Raw genomic sequence first — 12869 nt, forward strand, 5'->3', positions numbered from 1 at the left:
ATTAGGGATTTAGCTGACACGTCTATGTTAAGAGTTATTGGTGTGTCCTTCTACATTCAAAGAGGGAAGAGGACATCAGAAGGCGACTCGGCCCCCCTAAACCTGAATCAATCCTGGAGGTACTGCTGTAGGAGGCAGCGCACAAAGAGAAGTGCAGAGTAAGCCTCCATCAGCACTGGAGTTTGGGTCAGACGTGCTTTGGCAAGCAGCTGCTGGTCACCCCACTTGCCACACACACTCTTTCCTTGCTGTGGAGCAGCAGAGCTGTTTTCCTTTCCAACACAGCTGAACGGAAGCATGCATCCAGCTGACAGCAGGTGTTGAACACATGGGACCGAGACACAGCAAGTCAAATGCCACCCTCCCAAAACACACATGGTGAAGGCACCAGCTCCTCAAATCCAGATGTTTTACTCTGCTCACTGATGCACAGCCATGCTCTCTGGCTGCTCTATCACGTTATGAGAACAGGGCAGAGCCCAAGTGACTGGCAACACTATGCCAGATCCAGCTCACAAGGGAAGGAACTAAAATAGCCATTTCACAGATGGGAAGCTCCTCCAAATCCCACAGGAACTCTGCGGCAATGTCCAGGAAAGGAAGGCGTTTCTTTTTTTTTTTTTTTTAATAACAAGACCACCCTCCTTCAGGATATTGCTTAACTTGCATCTCTACCTTCCGGCTGGCTTGTAACCATCTGTTGCTCTGTCTGCACAGTTATTAGCCTCTTCCTCCAAATAATGCAGCACCATTATTTTTGGTCCTGCTATGGCCTAATTCAGCTGACTTTTCCATTTTGCCCATTTTATTAGTCTCACAACCACGTTCCATTGCCCATATATATTTTTATTTTATTTTATTTTATTTTATTGAAAGCGTAAGCTTGCTGTGCTTGTTTCCACACAGCAGAAACTAGTCCTTCTTCTACACTGAAGGCATCTGTGAAAATACCAGTAAGACTATGTACCTACATAAATTCACAGGGTGCTACTAAGCAAATGTAAACGAGCTACCCTGCACCACTGAAAACCTTATAATCAAGGCACGTTAACTTCAATGTACGTTTTGTTACAAAAACCAGGATGACGTGTCACTTGTTGGAAATTTTAGCTCCACAGCTTAAAGATTTGCAAGAATCACAGAAGGGTTTGTGTTGGAAGGGACCTTAAAGATCATCTAATTCCAAGCCTGCAGGAAGGGACAAGAGAGAAAAAAAAATCAAGACGCTCCTCGCTTTGCTTTCTTTCCATTCCAAGAAATAGAATAAATCTGGAGACATTTTTATTTTTTGAAGTCAAGTAACACCAGCAGAGCTAGGAGTACATTTGTGCTCTTCACTTCAATATCATGTCTGGATTTGGGAGAACATGAGTGAAAAAGGGAGCAAGGTGCACATTAGACATTAGTGTGGCAAGAGGGGGGCTTCCACTTCACTTACCATTTGAAGGACACCAAAATATGACATCAGGTAGCCAGACTCCACTGCTTCCAAGCCAAAGAAATCCATTGAGATGATGGAAAACATAATCAGGAACAAACCTAGAGGGAGGGATAATGAAAAGTATATATCAGTACAACTCCAGTGCCTGTAACGGCCCAGTCCCTGCTCCCAGTCACCTCCAGCATGAGTCAGTAGCTCTCCCTGGGGTTACAGGGACTGGATATAAACATGAGCAGAATCCTACTCAAAGTCAGTATAGCAATTTAGTCTTTAAATGTTCACTTTTTATCCCGCTTACTTTCATCTTTAAATAATGTGACTACGTAGGCTGTAGATTCAGCTGTTTATAATAAACTGGTAAATATTTTTATCACCCAAGCCAGACTAACCATTAAGGCAGCAAGAAAACCTTTGTTCAGACAAGACTGTAACCAGAGAATAATCTGATTGGATTCCTCCTCCCTTTTGCCTAACTTCAGCTTTCCACCATTGGCAATGCTGCTTGGGAAACAACCTGGTGACATCAGACCAAACATGGAGGTTTCGCTGCACACCCCAACGGTGATTTCAGCAGCACGTGGAAGCTCTCTCATGGCACGATAGTGGTATCACCACAAATAGTCAGGGACGTACGGACAGGAACAGTAGGCACCGGGGCAGCTCTTCAGTTAAGGCAATTTCTGGAGAGCACAGCAGAAAATGCCTGCTCAATCTCACCTAAAATTGCAGTAGGGTGCGTTTCCCTTCCCTGCCAAACATACACAAATACAGACGTGTACGCACACTCCACCATACACACAGAGCCATGAAATTAAAAATATTGGGACAGAGCCTGCTAAAGAACTGGTGTAAGATGTGAGACTGCTGCCTCCCTAACGTCTTGTGTACCTCGGGCGACAAAGACAGGAGGAAATTGGGACACTCTCTGTGTAAATGTCCCCCCCGTCTAACTGTCTGATGCTGATGGGGAGAGGAGGAAAAAGCTGGTGACCTCCAGGGGTCCATCCCTGCCCTTGGAAGATCCTCCGAGTTGCAAAGACTCAGTAAGTTGGGAGCTGAAGTCGTCTGCTTCATGGTAGGAAAGCAGAGGCCAGGAGGAAATGGGTGAGGGCTGGGATGAGGCCTTGTGGCCTGGCAAGGTGAGTCACGTACCCCGCAGCGCGGAAAGGCTCCTGCTCACATTTCCTGGAAGCATGAGGAGAGCTGTCCCAAACTGCTGACTGCAGTGCAGCACATTCACCCCAAGTGCAACCACATCCACCCATCACCGGCGGACAACACAACGGGTTTTCCTTATGGGTCCCATTCAGACAGGGACCGCACTTTTCCTGTGAAATTCACCCAACTGGAAAACTCAAACCAAGGGCTTTGGGTGCTGGTGAGACGATGGGGAAACAGTCACTTACATGATGTCATGATCTGACCTGCCCCAGGCTCTGCTTTTGGACGGGAGGGCTCACACCTGAACAAATCAGCCCAATTCCCCTGTGTCCAACAGCACAGCACTGCTGGTACCAGTGGTGCATCTTCATCAAGGAAGGCCTCACTCTGAGCTCCCCAGCTCGTGAGGAACCAACACCCTCCCACCCCAGGCCCTGCCACAAAGCTTTCCTGAGCCCCAGAGCTTTCTGGGGACAACTCCTCCTCCCTTACTGCCTGGCTGGTGTTGGTCCCCAGAGGTTTGGAGAAGGTGCTGGGTGCATGTGAAGATTTATGGCTTTGCCACACCCCTCGGTGGGGAGCGCCTGTCAGTACTCAATTGCTTTGAAATGCCTCTCAGCCCCAGCCAGTTTAGGGTAACATGCAAATCACAGCATTTACTCCCAGCATCCAAAACAGACAACAGAGTTGCACATGTTTATAAAAGACACACGTGAAGAAATGAAAGAAAAACCACACTTGGTTTTACTCGCGGGGAGATTGGCTTGGGGCGGGCGCGACTGCCTTCGTGCAGCTGCCCTGCTGCGGTACCACCTAGGAGGGATTCGGCCTTCCCACATACCTGACGCTTCTTCCTGGTACAACGCGCCTGCTCTTGCAGCTAAGCTCCCCTTTGAAGTCCCTTGCTGAGTTTAGGTGGATTTGGATCTTTCTGCTCCAAACAAGCTCATTTCTTTCTGTGCAGGGGGCTAGCTGCTCTCCTTCTTTAGCCTTACACATTGCACGGAGATGCAAACATCTCTTTCTTCAGACAGGTATCATGCCCATGCCTGCGTGGTTACTTACAACTGCCCAGACAAGGGAGCCCCTCCTTGTCCTCCCTTCTTTCAGTGACGAAGGGGGTCTCAGAAACTTCACCTTCTTGGGAAAGACGGGGCTAAACAAGGGGTGAATTCCTTAGAAAACCTTGCACCAGAACAATGAATAATGATGGTCATGCAGCAGAAGGCAGGTAAGTGGCTTGTGAAACTCGATAAATGTGAGGCAGAGCACCAAGGAGATACGGGGGTGTGAAACGCATTTAAAAATAATAAAAAAAAAAAGATAAAGACTGGGAATTTATAAATGCAGCCTCTGGCTCTGGGAGGGCATACTGGCCTTACATGGCAAGGTGGTAGCAGGGGGACTGCAGGGGTTGCCTTTGTGAGAAGAAAGCAGGCTTCCCAAAAATCAAAGATTCACACAAGCAGCTAATTATCAGTATTTTCAAAGCCCTGGTGATCCCTGAGCAGCAAGAGGTATGTTTGACATTTCTATCCACATGTTTGGCTTTCTGTCTCTTATCTACCGCAACGAAATGATGCTTGCTTTTCCCAGGTCAGCTGAGCAGGCAACTTGGCCGTGCTGGAAAGACCTGCTGCCCCTCCATCCCTCAGCAGCTCTCCTCCCAGAGGAGGCATTGAGCTGGTCTCTGCTTTTATGCAAATCAGGGAGGAGGTTCCCAACCTTGCAGCCCTCTTGGGAAGGCTCTTTCTCTCTCAAACAAGCTAATTTTGGACAACAATGAGATCCATAAGGAACAGAAGATTTTCTCCTGTGTATATCACAAACTTGTTTACAAAGTAAATAGAGAAAGGTCTGTAATTTGAATGATCTAATTAATTATACAGTTGCAGCAGGGAGAGGAAAGGTGAATGAGGCCAACAGGAGCTCAGCCTCCAGCCATGAGCAGCCGAGGAGGAGGTGATGGACAAATTCCCTTTCGGCTGCAACCCTATGGCCAGTGGCCTGAAGAGAGACCCGCAAAGTCACTAGGATTTTAATCACTCCTGGCCGTAGTGCTCTGCTTGCAGCAAGAATGCCTCCAGTGATCCCATTCCTGCTCCCCTGAAACACTCCTACCCATCTCAGTGACACTTGGCCCATGTCCTGCCTTAAATCTCAACTTCACTTTCCATCCTGTTTCCCTACGAGTTCCCTTGCAGTTGAGGCAGGAGATGTTTATTATGTTTTAGTATGTATTTTTGCTGTGTACAGGAAAAGAATGTCTTCTACAACACAGAGGCATTTGCATTTCAGCAGCGATGACTAAACAAAAGCGCATCTTGCCCGCCTGTTAGAAAAAGGACAGTGCACAGGAAACTACATTGCAGATTGCAAATGGATGTGGTCTCAGTGTAGTGTTTTTAAACAGAGAAAAGAATGCTACTTTGAGCTGAGAAATGAGCCAAAATTGGAAAAAGAATATCCTCTTAAACATCACTTGGCGATCTCGTTCTGGGAAACACTGTCATTTTATAAACACTATTTAAACACAGTTTTAAAGCTTAGTTTCATAAGAACCTAAGAGATACACTCTTAGGGCAAGCCACCAATCCACGGAGATACTATTCCATCTCCAGCACTGGGGATAGGACCAATTAGCATTATTTGTCTCTGCTAATGCCAAGTAGACACTGAAAGAAAAGGAAAAAAAAAATCAGGAATCCTTTTGTTCCCTGCAAGTTATTCTGCAGCTCCAGTCGGACTTTGCAAGGCTAACAGAGGAACCTGGTCATTCCCAGAAATGCTGTCCCCTTCTGATTTAGCCGCTCTCCATGGCCAAACCTACTTCTATTTGTACACTGAATTTACAGTTTACAAATCAGAATTTAATGGAATGTGCCAAGACTGCTACTGACTCAAAGGGAGCAGGGGAACAGGCCTGTCTGCGGTATGTTTGAGATAGCAGTGGGTTATGAACATGGCATGAGAAAAATGCACAGAATATTCAAAGAGAAGAACAAGGATTGTCACATAGGTGCAAGGGAAGGAAAAAAAAAGCTAGCAGCTCCCTGGCACACAGCCAAAAATTAACAGCCTGTCTGACCACAGTTTCTTGTCCAGCAATATCTTTAAATTGCTGGGAAAAGTTAGGGTAAGCATAATTCCCTCCCCTTAAAATCATTAAGTAAAATCAGGAGAGACCTCAGTGTTTCTGGCAGGGTACAGATGATCTGCCTCTGCTCTGAAGAGGTTCCAGCCTCAATAGAAATGGCAGACAAGAGGAGAAAACCATCCCTTTACAGCCAGGGGATTAGGCAGAGTGATTAAGTGATTTGCCAAAAGTCAAAAAATTGGCCTGTGACAAGCAGTCTGTTTTCCATTAATTCCAGGTTTTTGACCCTATGTAGCTGAGAGCATCTGGAAATATGCAGCACTGAGGTACGAGCCGAATCCTTACTCCTCTGCGATCACACGCGTCGTGGTTTCAGTAACTTGAGACCAGCCTGGTCTACCGCGTGTATCTTCTTATTTTAAATACATCAACAACCATGGGTAATGGGTGAGATTTACCTATGGGAAATCCAGAAAAGACCTTGACTAAGAAAATTTCCATTACTCCCGGAAACTTCATCAGGTGTAGGATTTCTCTGATGCTGAACACGCTGCCAGACTGTGATGTGCCTACGGAAGATGACATATTGGATAATATTATATTTATACAAGTTAAACACAGGGAACAAGAAACTCAGGGTGATTACTTGTTGCTTGTTACAGTGCTCTGCTCAGTGTAGGCAATGGCTTTCTGAGTGATGCTTTCTGGGAATGCAGAGGAAAAACCCTAACTGGAGTAGTATCATCTGGGTAAACATCAGTGCAAGAGTTAACTCTGGTATAGAACTGAATTTGGAGGTAAAGCTTTGGGATCTGGAAAGCTGAGCTGAAACTCTGGACAGTTCATATGCAAAATAAATTAGATGATTGCATCTTCAGCATTCCTAAATCCTTCTCATCTGACCCAAGCTCATCTCTTGGTAAGTACTTTCTCACAGGCATGAAGAGGATGAGGACGTGTGAGCAAAGAGGTGCACCTTTTTGCCCATAAATGCAACCCCAAATCCTTCAGCACAGTCCTGCCATCAAGTCAATCCCCTGTCCCTACTTATGTGCTATTTATCAGAAGCAGTAAATACTTACTGTGCTCTGCCTCACCATGTTCTGACTTTGATTTAGCTGGTGAAGGGATCCAAACCATTGCTATCATGGTGTTGACGAGACTTCCCACCAGCCCGATATATATAGGAGCAAAAATGCTGCAAACAGACAGAAATACAGGTAAGTGGGTAGTTATCATAAACAGAAGACAGTTGTACCTTCATCCTGCGAGGTTTTGGGCACATGTCTGCTTTTACTTGGATGAGGAACAACCCCCTTGAAGTTACAATGTAGAAGGCTATCAGAGCTCCCATGCTTTCCTGGGGGCCTTAGATATGACCACAGTATGACATTTCACCTAAATACTGACATCAAGATATTAATGTTAATATTAATCTTGTTAATTACATGGTATAATACAAATCCATGAGTATTAGGGGAAAAGAGCCCCTCTTGGTTTAATGCAGCTTAGAAATCTTCCCACGGAAAGTGAGAGTAAATGCTTTTTAGGATCCATCTAATCCCCATCTAATCCCCAATTTCATTCATCAAAGTATTATCTCACTGCTTGAAACTTCTCAGTGAAATCAAATGAAGTTAAGGAGTGAAGAAAGTACTCGGGATGATTATGGATGATAGAACAAAGCTCAGAGTACAATCAGATCCGAAAACACCAGAGGTACATCACCACCTGAAAAAGAGCCACTAAATATAACAGATCAATCGACAAAACTTTGACTGTACACCAGAGGCCCAAATTTAGTATCTTTAACAGATGTGGGGCCACATCCTTACATGTAGACCCAGTTAACAACAATTATTAACTGTAGTGAATTGTAAGTTATCTAAAAAACCCAAACACAAACTAGTAAAAGTCAATAGAGTCAATAGGAAGTCCTAAATTATCACTATCCTCTTAAAAGACAAGAACGGGAAATGACTCCTCTTAGTCTTTAAGGGCACATGGGAAGACTAGACTCTGAAGGGCTTTAACTTCAGCAAACACAGCTGGAACAAAGTCCAGGGCTGGAAGACTGAATCTCAGGAGACTCGAGCTGAAAACAAAGGAAAAAGTATGGTTTGTGTTTAACAGCGAGAGCAATTATCCACTAAAACAGCTCATTAAGTCTTCTCCATCATGACAATCCTGTTAGTCAAAGGGGAATTCTTTGAGAAATGTGTGCCGAAAGCCTACAGCAGGATGCAGATTTGGGGTGGGAATCCCTGGCTGACAAAGACCGGTGTCACGGAGGGGACAAGACGACCTGACCATCATGCTCTCTCTGGGGCATCAAAATTTAAGCACATTGGATCTTAGCAAAGCAACACCTGGATTCATCAGAGAACATTTTGGAGCCATGCGAGCCCATGCAGACTTGGAGACAAACGTGCCCTCACCTCATCAAATGGGACTCCAAAAAGACCTGCAAGATGCACAGCAGTGCTTCCTGTGTGCCTGCTGATAAAGGGCTGCTTCTTGCCTGGCTTTTTACTGCTGCTTTCCTTGTCAGACCACGGCCTATGTTTTTCATGGAACAACCAGCAGCACAAATTGTAAAAGCCTCAAGCTTCCTCCATGCTAAGCAGAGGTGCGGTCTGAGTAATTTCTAGACTGTAACGGGGTTATTATTAAAGTCCCAGAGCAAGATAGCCAAGGATTGGGATGCAAACAAATGAGAAAAACATTAAAGAGCAAATATATATATATATATATATACACACACATGCATTCCTGTTAATAGCAACAGCAAAACTCCCAGATGAATATTTTAATTAATTAATTATCATTAATAACAACAAAGTTAGATAATATCTTCCTGCTAATGGACTTAGTGCAGTAATTTAGACCTGCTGCATTCCATCTGCCAAGCTGTTCTGCTAATTACCCTGGACCACAAAATTAGTCATTTATAGGATTGTTACTTTTTATTTTTAGTGCAGCAGATTGCCTTTTTCGGATCTAAAATTATCTGCCGAACAGTTCACAAACTACTGAAATCAACTTTTTCGACCCAAATTTTTATCCAAGCAGTCTGGAATTTGTAGTTTGCATTGCAACATAAAGGATCTTTATTAAGAAAATAGAAAAGATAAAACATTCAAAAGAAGCAGCTCCAGCTGGCTCTCTCTCTCTATATATATATAGTTATAATTTTATTTCTGTATTTCAAACTTTCATTCTGTGGGGAAAAAAAATCACAAAAATTTTTGTTAGACAGAAAAAAACGTTTATTTTTCCAGTCTTATTTTTTCCTGAGGTTTTCCAGACTCCTAGATGCCAACACAAACATGTTTTACTCTTTAGATCCAAGAAGAACCACAGCAAGTGCCAGCAATGAGTGAAGGATCCCCCTATAAAACCAGTAATTAATTAATGTACTCCGCTGAAAGCAAACAACTGATAATTCATTGCTCTGAAAGGGAGAGGAGAACCTTGAAATTTTACACATTTGGAAAAACCTGGGCTTGCCTTCATGGATTTATGGAATTCTGTACAGCTGGACTCTGAATTCAGGGGAATCCAGTAAAATATAGATCTCAAAAACACATTTCCCGGAAAAGCCTGAAGCATTCAAACTCATCTGAAAATCCCTTTTCATGACCACAGCCTTCTGTAAGTGCTTCATGTTTTTCCACATATTAAGCATTATTAGCATTTCTTGATGGTAATGAGGGTACACCCTCAGGCTAGGCTGGTCCTGTGTGGCAGGGACAAACTCTGGAATTGGAGATAATGCACCCGTGTCCTGGAAACCAACTGTTTGTTTGCTTGCTTAAGAAATACAAAATGAAACCAGTGGTCATAAAACTGCTGTATCGACACAGAAGGCCATTCACTCTCTTTTTCTCTCCCCCCCCCCCCGCCCCTTTTTTTTTCTTCTGATATTTCCGTTAGAACACGCGAATTATTCACTTGGAAGCTTCACCCCTTCAACAAGCTCTGGAGAGGAAGGGTCCATTCCTTATGCATTTCAAGGAGTAAAGTGTCAAATTTGGTCTTTATATTAATATAGACACCTGGCCACCTCTTTGCCATCAGGAACAGGGTCAGACTCTGCCTTTACTCCTCTCAGGGGCCTCAGAAGCCCAGGGGAAGACAGAAGGGAAAATAACCTCCAGGGCTATTCAAGACATGACCTCTTCTGAGCTTTTTAAAGAAAAACCTAGTTGGCATAGGCCTTGGCCTCGCATGGTGGCACCTTCTGTGCCATATCCTGTGATTTTATCAGCACCTAGAGACACAGAGACTCTAGGTGGATCTAGACCAGAGGCTGATACTTCCCTGTACTAGGAAAAAACACAGCCTGCATCCATGGATGCTGCTGGGAGTGGAGCTGCACCCTGCACAGGTGGGGTGGGACAGAGGTGGTGGTGGTGGTGAGGAGTCCCACAAGCAGCAAGATTGCAGGGCAGGACTCACACCCCATGGCAGCTCTGAGGAACAGCTCTTTCTTCTGCTTATTTGGCTTATCAGGAAGGCACATGTGCCAGGAAGGGATACAGTGGTGCTAGTAAGACAAATGAGACACATTAAGCAGGTTGCTCCTGTGGGACCTCTCCCCATCCTCTTCCCCTTCCTGCCTTCCCTCTTGTCCCAGCACACCAGCCAGCATGCATCCTGCTAAAACCAGAAACAGATTTTCTGAGCAACAGGCACAAGAAAGGATGCGGGTAGAACTAATACAATTAAACTAAAGGACTGTTTTTTGCTGCACTAACAGAAGCAGCCGCTACTAGCCCTGACTTAAGCTTTCAGAAACATACAATGAGAACATGAACAGAGGGACTGGGAGTTCAGGAGCTCATAACATCAGCCAAATGCTGCTCAACGACATAACAAAAGCATTTTTTTTTAAAATTTTATTTTATCATTTTCCTGAAGCCTTTAAGCCAGTGTGGTGGACACATTAAAAACACATCCCTGAAAGGAGGGACCCAAAAGAGGAGGAAGAGAATCAAGGGCACCCCTGGACACTGTACAAGCCCCTGGGGAGACAGCCCCACTTGTTATTTCAAGACTCACTTTCTAGCTTGTGGTCACTGATAACAAATAGGATGACAAATAGGATTTTCCATATGGAAAATCCATCCCTAACGCTGGTGGGAAAGTAGAATTGATGATGAAACCATTAATAATAAAATAATGGCAAAGAGATTAAACCCAGCAAAAATATTAACATTCAAAGCTGGCTGGAAGAGGGCTGAATTTCTTCCCATCTAAGGCTCAACCAGCCTCTGCATTTACAGCCAGATAGCTGTAAATCCTAGCACACACCATGCTTTTTATTTCATTGTGCATCACCCAGATAGCAGGCTGATTTCAGTATCCCCAACTCCAGCAATGAGGGAAAATGAGGGAAACAAGCAGGAAAAAGGTGCATCTTTTTCACAGCTAACGCTTTCTCACCAAGTACTGCATGCCCCTGAAGTCCAAACAGGTCGCACATGAAGTATCAGAAAAACTTGGTGGGCTTTATAGCCAGCAATAGAGTCATAGAATGATTTGGGTTGGAAGGGACCTTAGAGATCATCAAATTCAATGAGGATCTTGGGAAGCAAACAAGTATGCACGGGTATATATACATTCGTATATGTACGTACATACGAACACATACACAGAGCATTTCCTAGTAGCTGTGCAGCAGTTCTTGGTGAAAGTACCTTTGGCTGTAACAAAACCAAAGGGCTGCTGCCGGCTGGCTGGGAGGCTGCACTGGGGCTGTGTGTGCAGTGAGATAGCATCAATCGCTTTCTGATTAGCATTCCAGCCACAGAGCCCTGCTCTGCATGCAAAGCACAGGAGAAAATGTGCGTGTGTAATTGCACAGTTAAATGTTGCGTCAATACAGCGATTCTTTAGAGGAGGAAGCAGTTCCCGACGCTTCCCTGAGGATTAAAGGATCAATGTGTATTTCTGCAGTGAATGGGATTGTGTTTGTTTTCTTTCTCTTTTTCTTAATAAAGTCAAAGTTGAACATGGAGAGAGTGCAGATTGTTTTTTAGTGACTCACTCCTACTTCAAAACAATGCTGCATAAAGCTTGCATTCATAGCCAGCCCAGATTCCTTAACGAGCTCTGAAAGGGCTCTCAAAATATTTCTTTGATTGCAGTCCGGCCACACTCTCCACTCATCCACTCACACCCTTCGAGAGGGGCAGCTATGGAAGAAAAGCAGCTGGTGGTTTGAAAAGAAAATAAAGACAAAAAAAAGAAAAAAAGAAAGGAAAAAAAATCCCCTCAGGTAAAACCGTGATGCCAAACCATGCTCTCCAGTAAACAGCTTTGCATCCCCAAGAAAATGAGCAGTGGCCAGCCCTCCATCAGTGAGAAACACTGCTAACTTAGAGATGCAGAAGTTTAGTTCATAACTCATGGTAACTCAGCGATGGGTTAGCTTGAGGAACTTTGTTTTGCTGTCTTGACAATGCTTGCTTGATGTATTTCATCTTCGACCTATAGTGGTCTTGTCCATCTTGTCTCCTCCCGAAGACCAAAAAACAAGTACAAAATTTCACCAAAGACCATGTTTGTGCTTCTTAAAAAACAAACACACACAAAACCTTCAATCAGAAATACTGAGCCTCAAAACATTTCATATATTTCTCAGGACTGTCGTGCAACTGTACAGAGATAGCCTGACTTGCACAGCCTGGGGAAACACACAGTACAGTAATACAGAGGCATGAATAACCACAGCATGAGTCTTACCCCTGTGGGCCCTTCGGCTCAAGCAAATGCCCATGTGAAAACAGAATGTGAAGTGAACAGCATATGAAGTGAAGAGCAAAGAATGATGCTAGCTGAAGAAACATTACATCCCAAGCAGGAACAAACATAGCCCCCAAGGGATGTGCCAGAGGAAGATGCCCTTTTTTCTTGTGGTTCCTGGTGGTCAGGCAGACAGCAGTACTTCGCAAGAGGTAGCACAAATCATCTGGGACAGATCACCTGTATTTCTCTGCATCTCCTCAGCAGGACTCCTTGGTTACAATTTTTCCATTTTTCACTTGGAGCCTGTGATTTCTCTAGAGACAGAACATGAAATGGGAGCGGATAACTGTATCCACACATGCATCAGCAGGAAAGCAAGGGAGCTCACAGCCCTGACGCAACTGGAAACCATGACCA

General features: G+C 44.4%; 1 protein-coding gene across 2 annotated transcripts in view; it reads right to left on the bottom strand.

The window, feature by feature from the left end:
- The window catches only part of SLC22A18 (solute carrier family 22 member 18), a 57432-nt gene that overhangs the window by 16136 nt on the left and 28427 nt on the right, over positions 1–12869 (bottom strand). Inside the window, exons 5-7 of one of the 2 annotated variants that reach the window (XM_048066686.2) lie at positions 6797–6897; positions 6158–6268; positions 1439–1539 (exon numbers count right to left, since the gene is read on the bottom strand). In XM_048066686.2, the coding sequence (XP_047922643.1) occupies positions 1439–1539; positions 6158–6268; positions 6797–6897 (313 nt within the window). Of the gene's footprint in view, positions 1–1438; positions 1540–6157; positions 6269–6781; positions 6898–12869 lie in introns of both variants that reach the window. The other variant, XM_048066685.2, reaches the window with a different exon arrangement.

Source organism: Anser cygnoides, chromosome 5 (assembly GCF_040182565.1).
Source record: "Anser cygnoides isolate HZ-2024a breed goose chromosome 5, Taihu_goose_T2T_genome, whole genome shotgun sequence".
Classification (NCBI taxonomy): Eukaryota; Metazoa; Chordata; class Aves; order Anseriformes; family Anatidae; genus Anser; species Anser cygnoides.